The 25,700-nt window shown below is 44.6% G+C and overlaps 1 protein-coding gene and 1 long non-coding RNA gene across 4 annotated transcripts; one reads left to right on the top strand and one right to left on the bottom strand.

Annotated features, from left to right (window-relative positions):
- Positions 1 to 416: 416 nt before the first annotated feature.
- LOC130458736 (uncharacterized) lies at positions 417 to 10,122 on the bottom strand. Its single transcript, XR_008918137.1, has 2 exons — positions 9,460 to 10,122; positions 417 to 9,328 (listed from the first exon to the last, which is right to left on the bottom strand). It is a non-coding gene; the product is annotated as an uncharacterized LOC130458736 (long non-coding RNA).
- A 15-nt stretch (positions 10,123 to 10,137) lies between these two features.
- LOC103098501 (zinc finger protein 664-like) lies at positions 10,138 to 24,905 on the top strand. 3 transcript variants are annotated; one of them, XM_056825247.1, is made up of 6 exons: positions 10,138 to 10,590; positions 11,215 to 11,266; positions 15,413 to 15,539; positions 16,982 to 17,077; positions 17,190 to 17,361; positions 19,941 to 20,077. In XM_056825247.1, exons 1-5 carry the CDS (start codon positions 10,511 to 10,513, stop codon positions 17,222 to 17,224), a joined length of 390 nt encoding a protein of 129 aa, XP_056681225.1. In that variant the 5' UTR covers positions 10,138 to 10,510; the 3' UTR covers positions 17,225 to 17,361; positions 19,941 to 20,077. The 3 variants fall into 3 exon arrangements, with proteins under 3 accessions (XP_056681225.1, XP_056681207.1, XP_056681215.1); XM_056825229.1 differs by lacking the exon at positions 17,190 to 17,361 and having other exon boundaries at positions 19,941 to 24,905; XM_056825237.1 differs by lacking the exons at positions 16,982 to 17,077; positions 17,190 to 17,361 and having other exon boundaries at positions 19,941 to 24,905.
- Positions 24,906 to 25,700: the final 795 nt, after the last annotated feature.

The following is a 25,700-nucleotide window of genomic DNA, read 5'->3' as shown; positions in this document are numbered from 1 at the left end:
CATTTTCTATTGACATTGGAAATGTGGATACAATTTACCAAATGGAACTGGCTGACCTGCAGAATTGTGACTCTGCAAGACGCATTCAAGTCAAGCAGCTGGCCCAATTTCTCTGCATCTCTCCCCTCTGAGACATAGCCTAATCTCAGGAACCGGCACTCCAAATGGCAGCCATCTTTGGAGGCACTTGTGGCTGTGAACAGACTTTTCCCAGAATGAAACATCTGACATCTCCATCCGGATCTAGACTAACTGATGCACATTAGCATCACTTGTTATGGCTATCAGTGACAAAGATGGAACCGGACATGGACCGTCTCATTAGCCAAAAGCAGGCCCAGAGTTCCCATTGAAATACTGGTCAGTTTGTTGATTTAAATGTGCTTGTTCTTCATTTTAAATATTGTATTTGTTTCCCCCCCCCTTTTTTTACTTTAAAATAAAATATGTGCAGTGTGCATAGGGATTTGTTCATAGTTGTTTTTAAGTCCAGCCCTCCAACAGCCTGAGGGACAGTGAACTGCCAAGGATTAGTAATGACATCTTTCCAAATGTCTGGGGAGGATATGAGATTTCTGTCTTTGAAATTATGTTGAATTGTGAAAGGAAGTTAGCAAGAGCTTTGGATGTGTGTGCTGGGCCATTGTCTGTTTTCAGGATTTGTATGATGCCCATAAACTGAAAGGCAGAGAGCGAATAAGAACTTACATGTTTTACTGCTTCACGGGAGTGGACAGAAGCAAAAATTAAATTAGAAAAAGTATCTACAGATACATGGATGAAAGAGGAATGGCCAAATGAGGGATAATGAGTAACATCTATTTGCTGTAGGGGGTTAGGAAGGAGACCTTTGGGGTTTATTGCCATAGAGGGTGAACTAGGCAGTGTGGATAAACATGATGGGCAGGAATTGACAATCAATCTGGCTTGTGCTTTAGTTAACTTGAATTGTAATTGTAAAGATTGGGAATTTTGATGGAATAATTGATGTGATTCTTGGGCTTGTTGGAATGGTGAGCGGGTCACAGCAGTAAGTAAATCTGCGATACTATTTCCTTCTGTTAATGGTCCTGGTAAATTGGAGTGAGAACGAATGTGCATGATAGCAAATGGGGTTTGATGGTTAATAGAAAGTGCTTGTAAAGTGGCAAGAAGTTGGTAGTGATCAGGGGGTGGGGTTGACTTTATAATGCCATTTCAATATGCAAAGCTGTATGGTATGTGTATCTGCTACATGTAAAAATGTTAAGGGCTGTGAATGGGTATAAAGTTAGGACTTGAATAAGTGAATACAGTTCCACCTTTTGAGGAGACAAAAATGATATAGGAATGGTAGGTAGAAAGTCTGGATTGGGATATAAATGCCAGATTTTCCAGTTGAGGATTCATCTATAAAGACAGTCATGGCTTGTGGATAAGGAGAAATTAAAACATTTTTTGGGGAAAATAAAGTATGTTGAGAGGCAAATTGTACTACAATATTGGAGGGGAAGTTATGGCCAATTTGTCCAGGGAAGACAGTGAGGGCGATTTGCCAAGGTATATAGAGAATTGATATAAGGAAGTTATTTGTCCCTTAGAAAAGGGAAGGATATTTGTAGGTCCTCGAGCAAAAAGCTGTAGAGCTTGGTGTCTTCTTTTGGTAATAACAGATGATACCATTTCTATGAATTGAGAAAGAGATTTGGAGGGATTATGTGCTATATACAACCATCTAAGTGGCCCATCTTGATAAAGTAGACCAGTGGGTCAATGTGATGTTGCAAAGATGAGTAATGAAAATGGTTTGGTGGGATCTATACGACAGAGCTAAGAATTACTAAGGGCATCTTGGATATTTTGCAAACAGATTCTGGCTTCTGGAGTTAGAATTCTAGATGAATTTGGGTCAGGATTGTGAACTTTATATTTATTCCACCCTGCTTAGTCTAGTAAAACAGGAATGTCTACACCCCTACTTAAGGATTAAGTATCTAGGAGGACGGCCTCTGACAGACATGTGCTAGAAAATGACAAATCAGAAACAACTGACAGGCCCCTGGGCTGTCCCAAGTCAAGCTTAAGCTACCATTGGTATATGTAAGACACAGGAAAGTGATGTAAAAACAGTCTATATATTTGGCATCACTTCCTCTTTCCAGTCTCTGTGCAGAGAGGTGCCTGGCAGCAGCGTGCTGAGCATCTTGGCATCTTGGCGTGGAGGAAACTATTGTCCGGGTTTGGCGGTGAGTGTCCTTGATACACTACTGGGGAATCCTAGTAACCTAGTTCAGGTGAGGCTTCTTCTCTGAACTCTCTTGGAGTTTAGGCTGATTCCTTTCTCCTTTACCTTCCAATGCACTATCCTCTTAGGAAGCATCTAATCCAATGCAGCTGAGGAAGTCTCCAGGTTTAATGATTTTTTGTGCCATTGGACCCAGGCTTCCAAAGCTGAGAGTGGGACTGTCTCTGTGCATCGACTTTTCCACTTAAATCTCCTTCAAGCACAAGTGTCTTTGTGCACACTCATCTATACACCGTAGATAAAAACGCACAAAGACAATCGTCATCCTCGGTTACTGAGAGACTACTACTATTATAGTTATTTCTATAAGTATCAATTCTGGAGTTGTTATTAAACTGCTTATTCCTTCTGATAATTTTGAGTAAAGTTCTATACTCAATCATTTTGTGGCCTTTCTTCTCACAGAATTGGCAGGTACTTGATTGATAATTAGATTCCTGGAGAGGGGCAAGTGTCATTAGTTGATTATCATGCCCACTTTCCATTTTAGCCATCTTATTTTTTAAACATATCAATTCTTTCTTTATTTCCTCTATGAAATCATTATTTTCTTCCTCCTTTTCTTTGTTTCCCTTTGAAACATAAAGAGCTGTTTTCCGCCATTCTTCAAGGTCTATCTCTGGCCATCTTGGGCTATGTGTTCTATAATAATCCCTAATCACTTTGCAAGAGTATTGACAAGGAGCCTTCTAACTTGTCTTATGCAATTTTCTTTCAATTGTTCAAAATCCAAGTATCTACCCCCAATCTCAATTATTCTGTCCATGAATCTGGAGGGTGTCTCTTCCTCATTTTGCTTAATTTTTTCAAATTCCATCCACTTATCTGTGCCATCTTTACATTCTCTCATTGCTGTTAGGATGGCCTCCCTACAACGGTATAGTTGTAAAAGATCCTCAGAGTCATTATAGTCCCATTCGGGATCCTGAGATGGCCAATGTGCTTAATTGCACCTCCAGGTTTTGTTGACATGAGAAATTATTTTATTTTTCTCACATTCAGTTAAAAAAGCCTGTAGCAAATTTTCAACATCTTTGGAAGACAGACTATATTGAAAAAATGTCTGTCATCTTTTGTGTTACTAGAATGGGATCTTGTTCATATGTGAGGATATTTCGTGTAAATTCATTTATTTCTTGGGGAGTAAACGATATGTTCTGTCTTAATGTCACCACATCCCCATTCCGTCCTATTTCAGGTACTCTCTTAGAGGAAACAGGCCTCTAATTGAATTTGGTACCTGTGGGTCAGTTTGACTGAGACATGTTTCTCTAGAAGGACGAGATCTCCTTTGGATTGGAATTTGATTTTGTGTTGGAGAAGGAACATGAGTAACTGGGATTGCAGGGGAAGGGTTTTGGGGATTAAGTTCAGCCAAGATTTTCTGACCATGAGAGAGCTAGTCTGTTAGCTAAGCTATAGAGAAGGTGTTTTCCATCTCTATTTCAGGGAAGGAAATTTCCTCATTCAAAGGTTCAGAATCAGGTCTATTTCTGGTGGGGTGGAGGTTTGCCAATTGAATCTGTAAGAAACATTTTAAATTCTCCAGTTGGGCTTATATGTTCGACTGTATTTTAGCCTCAGTTTTTTCTGTTTTCCCGCATTTTATCTGATTTTTGCATAATTTTTTGTATTTTATCATCTCTTAACACAGTACTGAGGACAAAAATGACATTACCTAATAATATAAAAAATTGGAGGTATGCTGTATTCCTCAATGTCCCTAATTCTTCAACTGTGTAAATCTTGACATTTCTCAGACTTGTGAATGTTAAAAATGTCCACATTGAGGAATCCTCCATTTGGAACAAAATTCCCTACTGGAAACATTCCCCATTTTGATGTGAAAACTCCTTGCTATGGGAGGACCTCTACTCCACCCGTACTTAAGACTGCTTTAGGGGAGAAAACTCCTTGCTAAACAATGAAAGTACTTAAAAACCATACTTATAATAAGGCAAGGAGTTCTTTGAACCATGCCTGTTTTTAGAATTGATACAATGGGATGCTAGGTACCTATAAAGGTGGGGCAACTTGTAAACTTGCCAGGAGCAAAGAGGTGAAAACTTATTCAGAGGTTTTCTCTTGATGAGATTAGTCAACACAGCAGTGTTTTTCTCTGGTTCAGACTTACTGAAGGGATTAATCTACTCAGCTGTGAATTCAGAATGGGCTGTCTTTTGGAAAACATCTATGGTGATTGGTAGATGGAAGAACTTAGGGGAGGTGACATAGGAGAAATTGCCCTTTAAAATAAGAGCTCAGAGAGGAGCTCAAGAGGACTCATTCTGAAACATTTAGATTGAGGAGGGAGTTGGTGAAAGCAGCTGAGATGATGCTGGCCTGGTGTCACTAGAATCCTTGGTTGGACAGATCTTGTGGTGAGTGATAAAAGACTGACTGATTTCTCTCTTAAGACTTAGGTCTAGGCCATGTTGGCTTACGGCCCTTCATACTTATACCTTTTTCTCTCTCTCTTTCTTTCTTTGATTACTCATTGTATTATTAATTAAAATTCTCTATAAAACCCAATTGACTTGGGTATATTCATAATTGAGAATAATTCCCTGGTGACCACCTTATATTTGATTTAAAACAAGACACTGTAGTGAAATATATTTTCTGTGGTAAAATTTACTCACCCACTCTTATATTTATCATAATTGTTTCCCTTTTCCTGGCTTCACCCATTTCAATTGTTACAGTTTATGGCTCCCACTCTTTTATCTACAACAATTTAAGGCCATCAACCATTTTAAATTCTACAACTGCCATATAAATGTCAAAGAATGTAGTATTAATATATATGTAATATGTGTGTGTGTGTGTGTGTGTGTGTGTGTGTGTGTGTGTAATTATTCTTCTAGCGGGCTTCACAAAACATGTGGGGAGAAGGACAAGGCCAAAACTTTTTACAGATTTCTCCCACTCCTATTTGTAAAAATGGAGACTTGAATCTAGGACTTCAATCCCCAGAAGAACTTGCTCCACTTCCCCAGAATGCTTTGTAATATCATGGAATTCTCTCCTGGGCTGAGATTGAGATGGGATATTTAACCTGATTGGAAAGGCTTCTAGGGCTCTTTTTTTTAGCTTTCCTGTTTTCCCTTGCAAGCAGACAAGTCTTTTGATGATGTAGGTGAGGTTGTCTAGGCCTCTCTTTCTCTGGCCTAGACACATGCTTTTCTTATTCTGTATTTTCTTTAATCCTTAACCTTTAATAAACCTCTAAAAATATCATACTCCTTGCAGAGAGAAACTAATTTCTACCTGCCTTAGTTTCCCCCCAAATTTTAATCTTTACATAATGTAGCCAGTTGTTCCCTAAAGGAGATTTAGAAACAGCTCTCCCAGTTAGGACCTTAGGGCTCTGTTGCAAAGATTTAAAATAGCTGTTTTCTATCTAATTTAAGGAGAGTAGGAGAAAAGAAAAATAAAATGAATCCAAATTTTACTTACCTTTATAACTGATCAAAATAAGCTATTAAAAGGGATAGTCACAGTGGGGTGAAAAAAAGTTTAGGAAAGTTAAGAAGATTGAGGGTATTTCATCACAACCAATGTGGTCAGACAAAACTGTAAAGAATAATTTTAGCGTTGTGACTTAAAAATCTAAATTTAATTTGGTCGCCAGGGAAAAGCCCAAATAATAAAATACCCAAGTCAGCTGGAAATTTTATGGTGATTTAATTGATATAGTGGAATAGATTAAGAAGAAGGAAGAAGGAAGGGGCTAGAACCGGGTGAGAAGATTAGGAGAGCTAGAAAGTAAGGTTGTGAGTGTGAAGGAGGAAGGAATCAGCCTGACCTCCAAAGAGGCTCAGCTAAGATGTCCAAACCTGAATCAGCTTAAGGGCAAAACTCAATGCCTAACCCAGACAAATAACTGCCAGCACTCCAAGATGTCAGAACACCTAGCACGCTGCCAGCCAGAGTCGCCTCTCCAGGGAAAGAGAAAGAGAGAGGAAGTGACGTGCCTTATATAGACAGTTTTACATCACTTTCCTGCGTTTCATCTGTACCAATAATAGCTTAACTTGAGTTAGGACAGCCCAGGGGTCTGTCTGCTTTTTCTGCACATGTCTGTTGAAGGCCATTTCCTCAGATAATTAAATTTTGAGTTTGGTGCAGACCTTCCTAATCTTGTTAAACTAAGTAGGGTGAAGAAATTCAGGGTTCCCAAGACCTGATTCTGTTAGTCCAAGTATCTCTATTGTTATTGATCAGGAAATAGCTAAATCAGATCTTCTAAAGTACGGTCTGATTAGGGTGGAATAGTTTTAAAATTCACAATGGGTGTCATATGAAGGAAAACCCCTTCTCCCTAGAAGTTTCTATCACCAAATTTGCCAAACTATTCATAAAAATGGTCACTTTGGTACCCAGGGCATCATGGACTCTGTTAAGAGTATGGATAGCCCCTGGTATAACTACTATAGCCTCTAAAGTGTGTACAGTCTGCTCTATATGCCAAGAATATAACCAACATTCCTTTTATGGCAAAGCCTTTGGTGGGCATCCTCTGGCTTATACACCTTTTGAGCACCTACAGCACCTACTGCCAGAGGCTGGACATTATAAATTTTGTGTAGTCATAGTAGATCAGCTGACCAGATGGCCAGAAGCATTTCCAGAAGCCTGAGACCCAGCAGATTTTGTTGCTAAGGTGCTTTCAAAAGAGATTATTCCTCACTTTGGCCTGCCAGTACATATTGATCCACATAGAGGAAGTCATTTTACTGATTCTGTCCTAAATCAAATATATTCTTGCTTAGGGATAATTCCCAAATTTCATCTACCACATCACCCCCAGAGCTCAGGCCAAGATGAAAGACTGAACAGAGAACTTAAAAATATGATTGGCAAATTATGCACTGTGCCTGAAATTCTCCCTCTGGCCCTATTTTATCTTAGAAGCAGGCCTAGAGGAGACTTACATATCTCACCATTTGAGATGCTTTTTGGACATCCGCCTATACAGGCTAAGCCTTTCTCTCCTGCATATACATCACTATTAGAGGGAGATACTATTATTGCTTCCTATATTCAGGAATTACAGCACAAACAGCATGAACACCATGAATCCGGAGCTGCAGTACAAGCTGGACCACTAGACTAGTTGAGAGCTTTTCCCCAATTTATCACATTGAATGGTTGCTCTGATTTTACACAAAAACTCTCTCCCAAGAAGGTTGATTGGGCATTCTGGGATTAACAAGAATGTGTTTTCTGTTGGTAGGGGTCCTAAAGTTATCAATTTTGATTTTAGTTTTGGTACTGTTTTTTCCCTGTAGCCCCCATTATTTGTACATAACTTGTGATTTGGCTGTCTTCAGGAGATGTTTTTAAACAGATTTAGTTGCCCCTGTATTGATAAGAGCTGGGTAGATCTCATTACCCACTTTTATCATGACCCATAGTTCTGTGTTCTCATTTTGTTGGCATACTTGGACCAAAGGTTGCATGTAGTTCTATTTTGTTCAAATCCCAGTATTGTCCTTCAGCTGCAGACTTTCCTTGTTGCTTTGAATATTCACTTTGCAAACCATCATCAGTTTACAATGGAATTGTTTGTGTTTGCTTTTTCTTGTTCAGTTACTGTTGGTTGGAATTCTTCTGCATAAGGATTTATGGTTGACTTTTGTATTGTAAAAATTCAACTAGTCTCTAGTAACAAAAATATTATATGTTATGAGGCTTATTAAGGATTATTATTAGAAATCAAGGAATAAAGAAAATACACACTAATAACCACATGCCCATGGCTGATTAGTCAATTCAGATTCCCCTCCCTTAGCTTTCTTACTACATCATTGCAATGGAATGGAAGAGAGAGAGGGAGCCATTACTTCCAGTTAAATACCAATTATGATCTCACCCAGGTGGAGACTCAGGTGAGATTGCAGGGAATTCTGGGAGATACCAAGGACTTCTGGGGATTGCAGTCTAGGGTTCAAATCTCCATTTTTACACTAAGATGCCATTGGTATTTTCTTTTTTAATCTCATCCCTGCATTCCCTGACGTTGTCTCCAGGAGGTCTGCTCATTTGAATGTTCTCTCTTATTGCATTTGCCTCCCCATTGGACCTTTCTCTTGTTTGCTCCTGTGCTTCAATCCAGTCATTTGCAGTTTGCTTAGAACCTTTAGATGAAACCTCTACTATTTGCCTCTCACATGATTCTGTTTGGGGTTTTATACTTCCTGTTTCTAAAGGATATTCTTTCCTTTCTGCTAAGTTCCTTTTGGCTTGTGCTGAGAAATGTTGCAAATCCCAGTGGTAAGATTCTGAACTGAAGAGGAAAAAGAGCGATTTAGGAGTGATGTTGAATTCCCGGCCAGCAAGACAGCACGAGGGGAGCAGCCTGGAAGGGTGCCCCCAATGCCTCCGTTCTGGGGGGTTTCCATTCTTTTCCGTGACTCTGGGCCAAGGATTGGAGAGGAGCTTGTCCTGGAGGCTGGGCCAGCTCATATCCACGGGCCAGTCGAAGGGGGCCGAGATCTGGGTTGGGAGCAGAGGGGTTGCCCTGATCGAGTTTCTGGGGGTGCTGAGCCCGGCCAGCCGCCTCTGCTCTGGCCTCATCTTGGTGGAGATGAGGTGTTGCCTAGCATCGCTTCTGCTGGCTGTTTTCCAGCACTGAGTTCTTCTCCCACAAGCTGGGCCCTTCGGCTGGAGCCAACACTAGAGTGCGGAGCTCACTGGCCCCTGCTCGGTTCCATGGATCCTCCCTTCTCTTTCTCGGCTAGGAGCTGCTCTTCACTCCTGCCTCACAGTAGAGTGTAAGGTCTGGCCCTGCTGGGCCACCGTCCTTCGGGCACATTTTCTTCACTAATTCCCTGAACGTTCTTGAGCTCTTGTTCTTCCAGATGAATTTTGTTGTCGTTCTTCTTAGTTCGATACAATCATTTTGGTCCTTTGGCTGATGTGCACAGAAGAGGTAAACTGAGGCAGGGAAGATGACAATTCCTATCCGCCAACTCCCAGCATTCCAACCCACGAGATTCAGTAATAATCACTTGAGTAGAAGAAATAAAGGGAACAAGTCTGGAAGCCAAGAAGATAGCCTGGAGTCAAATTCCCCAGCCGGGCCCTCCCCCTTCCTCTACCCCCCCCCCCCGTCCGAGTGGGCGGAGCTCCCGTCCCGAGCTACCCCGCCCCCCTCCGCACTTAACTACCGAGGAGGAGCAAGGGACGCCGGGACTTGGAGTCCTGCGGGGCAAAGCTCGGCTCCTCTCGGGGTGGCTCCGCGTTCCCGGATCTCCTTCGATTTGCGTCACCACCTGAACAGGCCGCAGCCGGGCAGTTTTCACAGGGGGCGGCGCCTGGGGCAGTGCCAGGGCCGAGGAATCGCTCCCCAAGCCGAGAGGAGAGCCGGGCTGCGGGGACAGAAATGGCCCAGCAGGCAGGAGGGAGTCCCTTCGCTGCGCATCTTGGGTCAGAGGCGGGGAAGGGAGCCTGGCCACGCCCACATTTCCTTGGGCGGGAGGGGGGAGAATCTGCGCCCTCCCCCTCCACCCCCCCGCACTGTCTTAGGCCCAAACAGAGCCTGGAACTCGGGACGCCCGAGGCCGCGGGAGCCTTTTCTTTCCTCCAGAACCGCCGGAGACCGGAGCGCCCTCAACTGGGCGGGGGAACCCAGGCAGTGCGGGCCCTCGGAGCCAGAGGGGCGGGGCGGAGGCGGGGCCTCCGTAGGTGAGGCGCAATGAAGGCGGGGCGGGGGCGGGGTTCACACTGGATACTGGAAAGCGAGGCGCGGAGAGGGGGAGGCTCAGCCCCAGGCCCGGAGCAGGCGGCGCGGAGGCCTCTGGGAGGCAGGAAGTGAAGGTGGCCCCGAGTCGCCCCTCCTCCTCCTCCTCCTCCTCCACTTCCAGAGATCTTCCGGCTTTGGCCCCTTAACGGGCCGGCCGTAGAACGCCCTCCGCGCCGCGCCTGAAGCCTCGGTAATGATCGGGTGCAACCGGGCTCCTGCGGGGAGGGCGGGAGGCGAGGACGTCTCTCCCCGCTCCGAGGGTACAGCCGCCGGCAGTGTGGAGGGTCTGACTGTGGCCTCCGGCTTCCTCTTGGGGATCTTCATTCTTGTTTAAACGATCTGCCGGGAGGGGGCGGGGAGGGGGCGGGGCAGCACCGGATGCAGTTTTACGCGCCCTGTCAGGACCCAGGAGTCCTGTCTCCCAGCCTCTGCTTCGGGCACCTCAAGTACGGTGTATTTTGGCTAAACAGGCAATAATGCCCAGCCAGAGGGCGGAGAGTGAAGAGGAGATCAGGAGGGCTCCCTGGAGGAGGCGAGATTGTCCTTCGGACTGTAGGCAAGTAGGGGAGGGACAGCCAGAGAAGGTGCTCCTGGTCAAGAGGCTGGTGTGTCCCAGGGCCGAGGGGGTAGCAGGGAGGAGGGGGAGGGGCCGTTAGGCCTGGGATACCAAAGAGCATCTTGGGGGATTGGGGGAGGGGCTGAGCGAGGAGGAGGGAACTCGGGGAGAGTGCGGGGCCTGCCTGGGGGGTTCTGGGGTCCAGTGTGGCCTCAGACCTTTCCTATGCTCTTGGGGGCTCCCCAGCTCCAGAGGGTCCCTGGCACACCCCAGCCTCTAGGGAGACCCCAGCACCCCTTCCTCCTATTCCCCCATGCTTAACTGCCCCCCAAACCCTCTTCTCCTCCCAGGCTCTCCCCTGAGGGCAGACCAGGCCCCAGGGGGGATGGGCTGAGCCAGACAGGATGATGGGAAAGAGGGAGGGGGAGGGGGGCCCAGGAGGGGCTCCAGGCCCCCTCAGGCTGCTCAGAGGGCAGTGCAGGGAGGCCTGGTGGGCAGAGCTGTGGCCAGAGCTCCATTCAGGGGCCCTAAAGGGGGGGCAGGACCGTGAGGGGGGAGACGAGGCCAGGAAAGCCGGGGGAGCTTCACGGGGGACTCACTGGGGCTGCTTTGCTGCCTCCACAGGGAGCCTGGAGTGCCCAGGATGGCCCTGCAGACAGACAGACTCCCAGCCCAGGTAAGTGCATTCCGGCCCCCCAGGGGAGCCTGTTGGCGGGACGGTCGGGGTCCCTGCCAGGGACAGCCAGAATCCTGTGGGAGCCCCCGAGAGCCCCCCTTGGCTGTTGTATCCACCCCAGAGGTGACCCCCCCTACCTTCTGCTGAGCCCCCTGACCCAGAGGGAGTCCCAGGAGTTGGGGGAAGCCCAGGAAGGGCCTCACACAGAAATGGGGCCTTTTTGCCAGGAGAGGAGCTCCGAGGGCTCTCGAGCAGAGCCAGCAGCTGCCTCAGGCCTTCTCTGGGCAGTAGATTCCTCCCTGCTCTAGTCCTTCCCTGCAGGGACCGGCTGGAGAGAAAGGGGCAACTTCCTGACGTTCTGGGAGTTTTCTGTGCATGTAGGGTTGGGGGGTCCTGAGGGAGACGTCCTGGGCTTGTCCCGAAGGCTCAGGGACAAAGAATGAGGCACAGACAGCCTGGAGGGCTTTGAGGTCTGCTAAAATCTGCTTTCAGCAGTCTGTGTAACAGCGCTCTGGGGTGAACGTTCTTATTCTACTCATTTCACTGTTGGGGAAACTGAGGCAAGCAGAGGTTAAGGTTCCCTTTGGATGTTTTTCTGTTTTAAGGAAACTTTGGTGTGAGATTTCTTCCATAAATGGCTAATCAGGAAACATAGTTCATGTGGTTGCTCAGTAAAGTCTAGACCAGATTGTTCACTAGGGGAGGGGAAAGGAGGGGCGGAGACTATTTGGAACTCAATTAAAAAAATGATAGAATTAATTTTTGCCTGTAATTGGGGAGAAAATAGAAAGTTATTCTACATCCATCTCCCTGTCGCTGTGAGGTGTGTCTGAGCTGTCAATCTCCTCCCTTCTGATCCTGCGATCTTTCACATTAAGCTCACATTTCCTTAAACCCTGTCCAGTAGAGTATGGTGTAGGCTTATGCTCATTTGTTGTGAGGTAGAAGATGGTTAAGAGGTAGGTAATTGGGGGTAAGTGACTTACCCAGGCTCACATAGGTCAGAAGTGTCAGAGGTCAGATTTGAACCCAAGACCTCCTGTTTTTAATTATTTATTCACAAAGTCACTTCAGTGCCCAGAATGGAAAAGGTAGTTTGTGTTTGTTTTTGTTTTTTTAACCCTTTTATTCCATGTTAGGATCCGTTCTAAAATAGATGTGTGATGAGGGCTAGGCAGTCAGAGTTAAGTGACTTACTCAGCATCACACAGCTAGGAAGTGACTGAGGTCACATTTGAACCCAGGTCTTCCTGACTCCAGATATGACGCTCTAGGCACCGGGTGATCTGGCTGGGTCTAGTTCTAGGCATTTTCAATGGCTTCACCTCATGTCTGGAATAGTTTTCCTCCACCTTTCAGATCACTGATCCCTTTAAACTTCCTGTAAGTCGCAACTAAAGACCAAAAACTTTCTACAGGAAACCTTCCCTCGTCCCTCTTAGTCCGAGTGCCTTCATTCTTTCCATTCTTCCCTACTTCTTCTAGACAGAGCTTGCTTTGTGTCCATAGTCTGTGTATTGTCTCCCTCCCTCACTGGACTGTGAGCTCCTGGAGGGCAAGGACTGTCTTCAGCCTCTTGGGGAATGGCCAGAAGTGCAGAAGAGGTGCTGAATGTAGAGGGGACGGAAATGACAGTTTCTGGTCCTTGACATGCCTTGGCTGTATCCCTGTCTTCTCGGTGTCTGCCTCCTCTTCTCCCCTGTGGTCCTGCAGCCCAACACAAGCAGCATCCTTCTGGAGCAGGTGGGAGGCCACAGGATTCTTCCCATGATGCTCTCTGTCTTGGCCTTCACCTTGAGCCCTCCCAGGTTTCCTCCTTCCTCCCTTTCTCCTTGTCTATAGTTTTTAAAAGGAGCCTCTTTCTTCTCTCTCTGATGTTCTTCTGCTGCTGCTCTTGTCTTCATTCACTCCTCCTGCATTTCTGCTGCTCGGGGTGTTCAACACACAAATGATCTCTTCCCTTCCCGGGTCTCTTCCTAAACATACTGCAGACTCCTCTTCATTAGTGAACATCCACTGTTCTGCCCAACATTGTGGCGCTCATGTTCTCAGGTGTTGGGAGGGAAATTTAATCAGAGGGTAAACTGAGGCAGCTCTAAGAAAGACAAGCAGAGGAATGCTGCCTGTCAATAAAAGAGGTCAGGGACTTGCCTCTGTTAATGTTCCAAACCCTAAGCAGAAGGATAGATCTCTCTGGGAGGTTTTAGGGGAGCCCAGAACAAAGGATAGACAGGGTAAGGGATGTCTATCATAGGATGGAGGGTCACCATTGGCCATAGAACTGGGATAATCAGGGACACTGTGACTGTTTGGAATAATAAGGGGCTAACCATGCCCCAGCCGTCCTCTAAGAAGCAATTCTGGTGTGAGTCCAGTGCGAGGTCTAATAGACATGTCTGAGATGGGATGCGGGTGTAGAAAGACTAGAGCTGACTCCCTGGGGCTCGCCTGAGTCTTCCAAGGTCAGCTAATGCCTCGAAATGAGGCTAGAAGAGTGATGGAAGTGCCCAAGAGCTGGATTCTGTGCTTCACCTATTACAGGCTGGCTGAGTGTGGAGCCGAGGCAGGAGGCAGAGAAGCAGGACTTGGGCAGTTACTAGACAAAAACAAGTTCCTAGTAAATAGGATCAATAAGTAAATGATCCGAGATCAGCTCAGCCTTCTCCGAGGATGGGTCACCTGGGCTGCATCCTGAGTCCCCGAGCCCTGTGGAGTACCTTCTCTCCTTTCTGGTGCCTTCCACAGTGTCAGGAGTAAAGACTGATCCGGGGGCTCATTACCAGATTGATGAACATTGATTAGTAAAGAGAGAGAGTTTGAGAGAGGCAGAAAGAGAGAGAGAGAGGGAGTGTAACGGGTGAATATTATGGTTGAGACTGAGAAAAATCTAAAATTTAAATGGTCATCAAGGGAAATCCCAAATAATAAAATACCCAAGTCAGCTGCCAAATATTTGTGGTTTTTTAATTACAACAGGAGGAAGAAAATATGAGAAAGAGACAGAGAGAGGGAGAGAGAGAGGGGGGAGGGAGGGACGGAGAGAGAGAGAGAGACAGAGAAGGAGGGAGGGAGGGAGAGAGAGGTCTAACTCAGAACCACTCTGGCTTAGGCTGAGCCAAAGCAGGTGTTAAGACCTTGGAAAGCCAAGGCAGAAAAAGGGTTCAGTCCTTATAACTCACGTGACCAATCTGAAGGAAAGCAGTCGGAGGGACTCCTCCAACCTCAAGCACCAGCCTCAAACTGAACTCTAGCCTCCTCACAGGAAGTCCTGAGAACTCCAGAGGCTGTTCTCTACCTCACTTCCTGCGTCTCACTGTGCCAATGGTGGCTGTAGCTTGACCTAGGACCGCCCAGAGGTCTCCTTTTTTGCTCATGTCTGTTGAAGGCCATATTCTCAAGTAATTAAATCTTGAGTTTTGCTGCAGCCCTTCCTAATCTTGTTACTCTGAGTAGGGTGGAGATTGTAGTTTCCAAGACCTGATTCTGTTATTCCAAGTATCTCTATTGTTATTGATCAGGAAATAGCTAAATCCCATCTTCTAAAGAATGGTCTGAATAGGGTGGAGTAGTTTTGAAATTCACAGGACAGAGTGAGGGAGCTCTAAGCCTTCCTACATCTCATTCTCAATTCAGCTTGCTCAGGCTGGGCTTGCTAGAGATCAAGAGATCAGGAAAGCTCAGAGGCAAACTCCAGCGCAGAGAGCCAGTTACTTCTGGGGGAGGTACAAAAGCCTCCTCCCCTTCCCTCATCTGCCTTTTAGCTTCCCAGCTTCCCCCTCTGAGTTCAGGCTCTGGCACGTTGGTGACTCTCACACTGAAGCTGGCCGCCCTGGGACACAGCAACAGGGCCACAGACACGTGACTGACTCCTACATCCCATCACTGGTGACCCTTGGGATCCAAGCTGCAATGGAGGTCCTCTAAGAGATTTCCCTTTACACAACAGAAACTCCTCAGCTTCCTTCAGGAGCATCCTGGGCTCTTACACACTCAGCTTCTAGTGCTGACTCTGACACTGACCAAAGAGCAGGACCTTTGGGCCCCTCCCTTCTCTGTGTGTCAGTTTCCTCCTGTAACTGACCAGAGGTGGGCTCTTCATTCTGATGTAGATTTCAGCCCTCTGTGCTCTGCCTTGGGCTCCTCTAGGAGGTGGTGACTTTCCAGGATGTGGCTGTGGACTTCACGCGGGAGGAGTGGCGCCTCTTGTCCCCTCCCCAGAAGGAGCTGTACAAGGAGGTGATGCTGGAGAATGTCCGGAACCTGCTCTCTGTGGGTAAGGAGCCTCTCCCTGCTGCCTCAGTTTGCCATCCAAGCGAATGTTGCCCTCAGCAGCAGGCAGGGCTAGGAGTAGTTTTCAGTCAGGAGGAAGGGACGAGGGCTGGTATGGCGAGTCCCTGAGCCAGGGCCCTCCTGCTGCCTGGTGCTCCTGTAAAAGGACTTTGCATCGTGTAATGGGGCCTTGGAGGTTCCCTTTGGTGCTCCTGAAGTCTGAGATCAAATGTGTGATGGAAAATCTCAGACATGGAGGTGATCTCAGAGCTGATTCCGTATTGCCCTACCCTGGCCTGGAATTGAGTGTCCCAAACCAATCTGGGAAAACAGTTCAGGAGGGTTTTCCTCCTGCCTTCTACCCCTTTATAGTAGATCTACTATTGGGAACCTTTTTCTCTTTAACCAGCATAAACTCGTAGCTCACAGCTCCTAGGTGTCCCCAGGAGATCAGACTTGCCTTTAGTCTTCCCTCCTACTGCCCTAAGCCTCCAGCAGAGCCAGTGAGGAAGTGAGGAAAGGGATGAAGCATTTATATAATGAGGCCTGGGTCTCAGCTGAGGGTTTTCTCTATAATCATATGACACTTCTTCCTCACCTTCTATCTTCCTACTTCAGTGACACAATTATCCCCATTTTACAGATGAGGAAATAGAGTCAATTAAGTGGCTTGTTCTTAGGCACCCACATAGGAGCTGTTTGTGGCAGAATGTAAACTGAGGCCTTTCTGCCTCTAATCCCAGTCCCCTGTCCCCTCCCCTTCTAGCTGCCTTTCATTTCCAGATAATAGAAAACTATGGACTGAGTCCAGTCTTCTTTGAAGAAAATGCCCTAGAACCTAGATTGGTTGCTCAACCATCTGCCCCCCCTTTCCCCCACCCTAAATGCTGATGAGATTCTCCTCCAGGAGTCCCCATAAGCCTCCTGCAGGCCCTGTTTGCTGTCCTCTGTGATTGTCAGGATAAGTGGACTCACTGAGAGATAGTCTTGTTCCCAATGAGAATTGTTGAGTTCCCCAGGAGAAGAGGCAGAGACTCCTGGAGGGAAGAGTCCACAAGGATCAGAGAGTTGTCAGGGTAGGAAGAGCAGGCAGGGTGATGGGACAGAAGCTAATTCCTTGAGGTCCCTTTGTCTGGGGTTTCAGACTGACCCAGAACAGTGACCCTAAGACCCTGTTTCTGAGTTTAGGAGTTTCTGCCAGAATGGACCAGAACAGGGAGGGTCAAGAAGGGAGCTGTGCTCATTCCAGATCCCCCAATAGCATAACAGGCACATCCTACCATGGACTCCTTCATTATAGATACTGAGGTGTGAGGGCAGACTCCTAGGGGAACTCCATGGAGAGATTCTTGGAGTGGAGTCACTGGACTCCCACACCTTTCCTTAAAAATAACTCAGTGATGAGTTTCTCTTCATTCTTTTTCCTGACTGATTCCCCATGCCCAGGGCTTCCTGCTCCCCCAGATGATGTAGTCTCTTATCTGGAACAGAGAGAAGGCCCAAGTATGCTGGATCAAGAAGACCTGAGGACCTGTGGCCCAGGTGAGGGAGGGGAAAAGAGGTGTGGGAGAGCCAGGGTGACCAGAGGCTTCAGTGTGCTCTGGCCAGGGCTAGATTTGGGGGCAGGAGGACCTGACTTGGAATTGTTTTTCAGAATTTTTAGTAGGGGTTCCCTGGGCAAGTCACTGAACCCCTGGGACTGAATTTCCCCATCTGTATGATGAGGCTGTTGGACTCCATTTCCTATCAGCTCCCCTCAGGGGATCAAACTGTGACCCTTTAAGAAGTGAGTGTTTGGAACTGAAGCACCTGGAAGTCTCCTGCAGGTACTAACAGAACTGAGCTTATCCTCTATGAGTTCTTTAGTCCAGAAACACACTATGAGGGCTTGCTCTGTACTAGGTTCTGGACTAAGTTATGAGGGACATAAAGGGCTACACTGAACATCCCCTGCCCTCATGGAACTCATCCTCTGCCAGAGCAGACAGAATGCCCACAGTTCTGTAGAATCCCTCTAGATCCCAGCTCCAAGGCAGCCAATCATGATAGGGGAATCCTCTGAAGGGAAGGAGAAGTAGAGGGGTCTAATGGAGGGAGGTTGCCTGGGCTTCAGGAGAGCCAGACTGAGGATTCTCAGAGAAAGTATAGTGGACAAGGGAAAGGCACCTGCCCAACTCACTGCAAATGACCATCTCTAGCAGTTTAGCCCTGAACCTGAGGACAGATGTTGGACAGTATCTAATGGGGATGAAGAGATCAAGTGAGAGTGTTTAGAGCATTGGGGAGGAATGGTTTATTGGTTCTCAGAGGAAGAGAGTCATTAGCTTATTAGTGTGGGAAAGGCTGAAGATGAAAGAACAATGGGGGTCCTGCAGGGAGGAATAGACAGTCATGGATGAGGAATGGGATGGGCTTTTTGCCCATGGAAAGAGATTTTTTTTTAGCTAGGGGAAGAATGACCTTTTCCTCTGATCCTGAGGCCAAAAAGGAAAAGGAGGCAGCTGAGTGGGGTGAGATGTGGAGTATGAGAGAGCTCTGCAGAGAGGTCCAGCTTTTGTTCAGTGAACTATGAGACCAAGTTCTCAGCTAAGAAGGTGAAGTAGGGGGTGGGAGAAAGCCATGAGGGAAAGCTGGAGACCAGGGAAATATTTGGAAAGCTGCTGTGTCGGGTAGCAAACGGAATCCATTAGGGAGATGTCCCATAATTGCCTTGCCATGGTGACGACCCAGCTGAGGTCAGGGAGTCTCAATGTAGCTGATTTCCTGATTTTCCTTCCCTCCATTGACCCCAAGCCCATGAGTGAGTTGAAAACTGCTGCCCTCTTTGGAAGCAATCCAAGGCTAAGCTTTCCTTAAATTATTTCCAGGCCTTTTCCTGGTTTCTGGGACTCAGTCTTTGTCCTGTTCTTGGACAATCAGCTGACCACAGCACCTCATTTTAGGAAGATGAGAGAAGCTTCTGGGATCTTCAGCATTGGGTCTGCTCTAGTTCCAATGGAGTTACTGTTGTCTGCTTAGAAATAAGGGCAAGAGAGAGACAGAAACATGACTGAGCCCAGAGCATGCATTTGTCTTCCAGGAGAGAGACGAGAGTGCAAGGATCCTGATAGAGGTTGGACTTAACATAAGCCCTGGTTCCAGTCAGTAAACATGTATTAAATAATAAATATGTTCTAGGAACCATGCTAAGCCATGAGCATACAAAGGAAAGGAAACACTAGTTTGGGTTGTCTGGAGCTCACAATCTAGAAACCAGACGTGAAGGTGGTTTAAAAAGAAGTAATAGATCCTGAATCTCATTCTGAGATGATCCAGGGAGAAAGGAGTGTTGGGGAATGGAAATGCACTTAATTTAACAGGGAAATCAGGAAATAGAGGAATGAACACAGTGACAGTTTAAGGAGGAAATAATCCAAATTCTAATGATAAATATGAAAGCCACCCTTTGCATATGACCCCTAGTATTTGTCATAAACTTTGTATTATTGCGTTAAATCCTCATAGGAACCCCAGGAGTCACTTGTTATTATTATGTCCATGTTATAGTTGAGGAGACCAAGACCAACATAGCTCCTGACTTGCCTGTGGTTAAAAGTCCTATTAAGTTTTTTGAGGTAAAATGAGAATGTACCACCACCTGTATTAGGATTTTTAAGAATATCATGAAAATGCTAGCATCTACATAAGGTTGGAAATAAGAGAATTGTATGAGGTTTCTTGCCCATTTCCTTACAAAAGGATCATGAACTCAGCATACAGTATGAGACATATTTTTAAACATGGGAAATGCCATGGTTTTCCTTTAAATCTTATGCCTTAGATAAATGCAAATATGGTGCTGAATTTCTTCATCTGATCTTAGATACTAGAACATAAAATAAGATAGAAAGGAGTCACAAAGGGAATTATATAATGTTTACAGAGAAGCTAGATGACGAAATAATAAGAATATTTACTCTACATGCACCTAGTGGTGTCATACCTAGGAAGAGAGTATTGAATGTAGAGATAATGAAAATGAAAGTCAAAAGATTGAAAGTGAATTGTCTAGTACTGTGGACAAAGCATGTTCCGTCACAAGATAAGGTCTCAGCTGCCTGGATTTTGGGTTAAGTGACTCATGAAGCCTTTCTGAGGTTATATAGGAATGTAATAAAGGTAGCCTGTCCAAAATCCCAGATTTGTTATGATTTGTTATGAAGAGCCAGTGAGATCCCACAGGAGGCTCTTTGTTATTTACATTGTTCTTTAGCTTTGAGGCAATGGTATTTCTATGGATGGATTGTGCCCGTTTATGTTGGAAGACTTTTTTTCATATCTGAGGAAATAGGATATAATGCAGTTTATGTTCTGACAGTGGGGAAAAGGAGATAGTTATATATGTTTTACTTTTTGTTTCCTGTAGAAGGAGAGATCAGACCTGAAATGAAGGCGACTTCAACAGAGGTGAGCCTTTCTGTGAAAGAAATGGATCTACAAAGATTCGTGAGTGATGGTCCCAATTACTTCACTTCCAGAGAATTAGATGCTGAATCTCAACACTTATCTCATACTGAATATCAAAGAATGCACAATGAGGAAAAATCTAGTGAAAGTAATCAGTGCGGAAAGACTTTTATGCACAGGGCAAGTCTTGCTGGACATCAGAGAATCCACACTAAAGAGAGACTTCATGAATGCAAGGAATGTGGAAAAAAATTCAGTCTGAGGTCCCATCTTGCTGGACATCAGAGAATTCACAGTGGCGAGAAACCCTATGAATGTAAACAATGTGGAAAGACATTCAGACTGAGATCTGCTCTTGCTCACCATCAGAGAATCCACACAGGGGAGAGACCTTATGAATGCAAGCAATGTAGAAAGACATTCAAGGAAAGGTCCAAACTGGCTGTACATCAGAGAATCCACACGGGGGAGAAACCTTATGAATGCAAACAATGTGGAAAGGCATTCACAGATAACTCATGTCTTGCTGTACATCAGAGAACGCACACTGGGGAGAAACCTTATGAATGCAATCAGTGTGGAAAGACATTCCGTAGGAGCTCCCATCTTGCTGTACATCGTAGAACACACACTGGGGAGAAACCTTATGAATGCAAGCAATGTGGAAAGACATTCAGTCGGAGCTCCAGTCTTGATGTACATCAGAGAATGCATACTGGGGAGAAACCTTATGAATGTAAGCAATGTGGAAAGACATTCCGTCAGAGCTCCAGTCTTGTTGTACATCAGAGAATGCACACTGGGGAGAAACCTTATGAATGCAATCAATGTGGAGAGACATTCCGTCAGAGCTCCAGTCTTGTTGTACATCAGAGAATCCACACTGGGGAGAAACCTTATGAATGCAAGCAATGTGGAAAGACATTCGGTCGGAGCTCCCATCTTGCTGTACATCAGAAAATCCACACTGATGAGAAATCTTATGAATGCAATCAATGTGGGAAAACATTCAGTAAGCGCTCCAGTCTTGCTGTTCATCAGAGAATCCACATGGGGAGGAACCTTAACAATATAAACTATGTGGAAAGATATTCACATGCAGCTCCTCCAATCCTGCTGTTGTGTGAAGGAAATTTACACTCCCCCCTTTCTGGGGCAGCAAACCTGGCATCAGCCTTAACTTGACTCAGAGGTGAGGATTGTGTGATGGAAATGAGTGAAGATAGAATAGCCGCAGTAAGAAGTCAGCAACAGATTCAAGAGATCATGAGATGAGGGCAGGGTGATGTCCCCAGGACCTCCACCTGGGTGCCCCAGGCAAAATAGAAAGCCACAGTTGGCTTCTGAGATGAGATTTGTGGGTTAGTGGGTGCATAAAAGGTTTAATAAACTTGAGGCAAAAGCAGATTTCAGAGCTGTTCTCTTCCAGTTTTGTTGCTAGCTGTACTTCCCTGAGTATGGCTAAGGGGGCCCTAAGGGTGGCCACAGAATAGCAAGTTAAATGCAGCAATGATGAAAGTATCTCCTATTTTCCCATCTTTTTTTCCCTTGCTAGTTTCTATTTAATAAAATTAATTAATCTCTTATACAGCACAGAAACTATGGACATTCACACTGGGCTCTAATCTTGATCAAAATCAGACCATTCACTCTAGTATGTCATAAGATCTAAGATTAGGTCCAAATGGATATATGATTTAGACCTAAAGTATGAAGCCATAAGCAAATTAAGGGAGCATAGAATAGTTTACCTTTCAGATCAATTTATTGATAAGGGAGAAATTTATGACCAAATAAGAAATGGGTAACATGAGGTATAAAATAGGTAATCTTTATTATATTAAATTCAAAACTGTACAAACAAAACTAATGCAACCAAGATTAAAAGTACAAACAAGTTATCATCTGCTTTACAACAATATGACCAATTAAGTACTTTAGTTTTTAAAAATCCTAACCCTGTTCTCAAATGCCTTAATTCATTATTTCATTGTATCTAGATCTAATAGGGAGTTAATTTAGTAATTGAGTGATGTCTTTGCTGTATAAGAATGATTGTAATTAGCATAATTTCCTATATAAGGTTTTCCCCAAAATTCCTATAAAGCAAAAGTTAGAAGAAAACAAATGATATTGTGGATTTCAAATATGAAATAAATTTATTGACATTCCAATGACTTCAGTTGGAAGTATCAAAATAATTACATAGAAAATCACATATTACCAGCTTGGTACTCTGGACTGATTATACTTGAGTCCATCCAGTGTGGCATGACTGATACAGTTACACTTATTTCTACAATTTGTAAACCTATCACTTGCATATCATATCATAAGCCTATTTTGCATTAAGGTCTATGCTATGTATGTGATGACAAATTATTACACCAGTACAGATCTCCAAGCTAAACAGGTTTGTTGGGAGGAGGCCAGACTCCCAATAAAGCCAGATCCTTGTCAAATCAAGAGCAACGACACAGAGTCTTAGGAGATAGCTTTTTTATGCTAAGAAACTGATGATGCAATAACAGAAAATAGTCACAATGAAAATAGAATGGATGCAGAATCATTTATATGGGATGCAAGTGCTGATCTGATGAGTGTAAAAAAGATCACTATGGGTGGTAACCTTGCAGTATTCAGCCAGCAGTTTTTGGTTAACTGATATATGAAAATAATACTAGCCCTCCACCTCCTGTGTGACTTGTCTTGTTCTAAAAACAAGACCATCCTTTTTGTCTATCTTGTTATATACCCAAGAAGGGTGTGGTAGGATTTATGGAATGTCCTGGGTTATAGGCTTAATGTCAGGAGGTTTGATATCAATCCAATGTGTAATTTTCTTAACTAATGCTTATAACTTTTATAAAGCAAAGTATATTGTGTGACTATGAACTCATAACTAATTATTGTGTTATAAAAATAATCATGTAGGCTAATACTATAATAATAATCATAAAAGGGAGTAGGGGATTTTACACTCACATATACAAGGTTAAATATAATTATCCTCATAGGAAAACATGTGAATTGAAGTGCTACTATAATTGATTTTAAAACAATTCCATCAAATCTAGATTCATCCTTATTAAAGGTGCCCTACAGAATCTTTTCTCAAAAGAGATTTTTGCTATCAGCACCTCTACTTTCAGATTACCCTGCTGTCCAGGGATTATGGATATCTACCTGCTCAGAAGGAGGGTCTGAATCCTGAACATGAAGGAGGGAAAGAGGAAGGTGTTGAAGAGATGGGGAAAGGGGATCCCCAGAGATGAGCATGGGTAGTGACCCAGGTAGAATTCACATTGTGGGGCAGAATTGAAGCCCTGAGGAAGTAGAATCTAGGATCCTCAGAAGTAAAGCTCTTAAAGAGTTTTAGGGATGACTATTGGGTAAACATGGCTGCAATCTAGACGTGAATTGCTTCATCTCCCCAGCACCCAATGAAATAGATTACCTCAAAAGAACATAAAAATCATCTTTGGAAGAATGGAGGGACTCTACAATAGGGCGTAGCACTGAAGGTACGTGGGGTTTCAGCATTTCCACCCTATAAGAAGAAAAAGCTCACATCCAAATGTGATCTGAACTACCCTCCCCCACCTCACCTACGGAACCAGAGTCGGGACCAGTGCGCCCACCAGAGATGGCGAGTGAGAGAGGGACATCTTTGTAGTGAGTTAGGGGCACACCAGGGTCCTTGGGATCTAACTAGGACGGCCAGGGATCTACCTCTGAGAGTGGTTACACAGGAGACCCCTGTACACTAGAGAGTACAGACTGGGTGCTCTTGCAAACTGCAGAGTCTGTGGAGATGCCAAAACCTGCCTGAGGCAAAAGCTCCGCCATGTAACTCCACAGAAAATCTGCCCATCTCACTCAGATTTCTGACTAAAGGGAAGGGAAAACCAAAGGGATGGCTCATTGTGCCCAAGACCAACCCTTCAAGAAGAACAGGAAGAAAGTAACTCTTGAAAACTTTTACGGAGGGAAAACCCAGGCTACAGAGGGAAAAGAGGATGAAATTCAAACAAAATCAAAAGCTTCCCCCCAAAATGGAAATTGTCCACAAGCTCTGGAAGAACTCAAAGTGGAGCTTATCCAAAAGATGGAAACCTTCTGGTAAGAAAAATGGGAAAAAATTCAGAGAGAGGTCAACAGTCTGATAGACAAGAACTCCCAATTGGAGAAACAGCTGGAAGCTTCAAAAAGCAGGGCAGACCAAACTGAAAAGGAAAACCAGTCCTTAAAGACCAGAATTAAGCCACTGGAAAACAATGATCTTGCAAAACAGCAAGAATTAATAAAGCAAAGTAAAAAGATTAACAAATTAGAAGGAAACAAAATATCTCACTGACAAGGTGATAGATCAGGAAAACAGGAAGGAGAGAATTTGAGAATCATTGGTCTACCTGAAAAACCAGAGATAAACAAAAATCTTGATGCCATACTACAAGAAATAATTTTTAAAAATTGCCCTGAAACTCTTGAAGAAGGGGGCAAAATAGAATTTGAAAGGGTTCATAGAACACTCTCTATACTAAATCCCCAAAAGTCAACGCCCAGGAATGTAATTGCCAAATTCAGGAGCTTCCAAGCTAAGGAGAAAGTTTTACAAGAAGCCAAAAAGAGAAACTTCAGATACCAAGGAGCACCAATCAGCATCACACAAGACCTGGCAGCTTCCACACTGAATGACCTCAAGGCCTGGAACATGATATTCAAAAAGGCAAGAGAACTGGGTCTTCAACCAAGAATCACCTATCCATCAAAACTGACCATATACTTCCAGGGGGAAAGTATGGGTATTCAACAAAATATAAGATTTCCAAGTATTTGTAAAGAAAAGACTAGAACTCAGTGGAAAGTTTGACATCCAAACACAAAGAGCAAGAGAAACATGAAAAGATAAATATGAAAGAAAGGGAAAAGGAGAAAAATGTTTTTTTCTTTTATTCAAACTCCTCTATAAGGGCTACAACTAGATCAAAGTATATATATTAATATATGGGGAAAATGTTATGTGTAACTCAAAAATTGTATGCATTAATAGAGTAAACAGAAGAATCACTCATAGGGAAAGATTGGGGCATTAAGATGATTTGGAGAAAAAAAAGAAAAAGGGAGGGGGGAATCGATGATGGTACCAAGATATACCTGAACAAAATAGAAATAAATTAAAATCTTTGTCACACAAAGATACACACGGGAAGGGGAGGGGAAGAATTCTCTTATAAGGAGAGGAAAAGAGTGCTAATTGGTATTACTTAAACCTTACTCTCAGTGAAATCATCTCTGAGAGGGAAGAGCATCTAGATCCTTTGAGATCTTTAATTCTATCTTATCCAGCAGGGTAAGGGGTGGAGGGCAGGGGTAGGGAGTACAAAAAGGGAGGGAAGGAGAAGGGGAGGAAAATTAACAGACCCCCCCAAAAAAAAACCCAAAACAAGAAGGGAACAAAAAGGGAGGGGCCAGAAAGGGAAGCATAGCAAGGGAGGGGACTAGGGGGACTGATTTAAAGTAAACCACTGGTTTAAAAGGTTATAGCAAAAGAAGAAAGGTCAGAATTGGGGGGGGGATATCAAAATGCTGGGGAATTCACAAGTGACAATCATAACTTTGAACGTGAATGGGATGAACTCATCCATAAAACACAAATAGCAGAATGGATTAGAATCCAAAACCCTACCATATGTCGTCTTCAAGAAACACACATGAG

Source organism: Monodelphis domestica, chromosome 1, assembly GCF_027887165.1.
Source record: "Monodelphis domestica isolate mMonDom1 chromosome 1, mMonDom1.pri, whole genome shotgun sequence".
Lineage (NCBI taxonomy): Eukaryota > Metazoa > Chordata > Mammalia > Didelphimorphia > Didelphidae > Monodelphis > Monodelphis domestica.
The sequence above is the reverse complement of the archived record's forward strand: the minus strand, read 5'-3'. Positions and strand labels throughout refer to the sequence as shown.

Excerpts from the sequence above, each read along its gene's own strand:
- LOC103098501 (XM_056825229.1), top strand. The coding sequence starts at position 10,511 with ATGCCCAGCCAGAGGGCGGAGAGTGAAGAGGAGATCAGGAGGGCTCCC. Across the intron at positions 10,591-11,214 it reads GATTGTCCTTCGGACTGTAG|GGAGCCTGGAGTGCCCAGGA; the intron begins GCAAGTAGGGGA and ends CTGCCTCCACAG. Across the intron at positions 17,078-19,940 it reads CCTGAGGACCTGTGGCCCAG|AAGGAGAGATCAGACCTGAA; the intron begins GTGAGGGAGGGG and ends TGTTTCCTGTAG.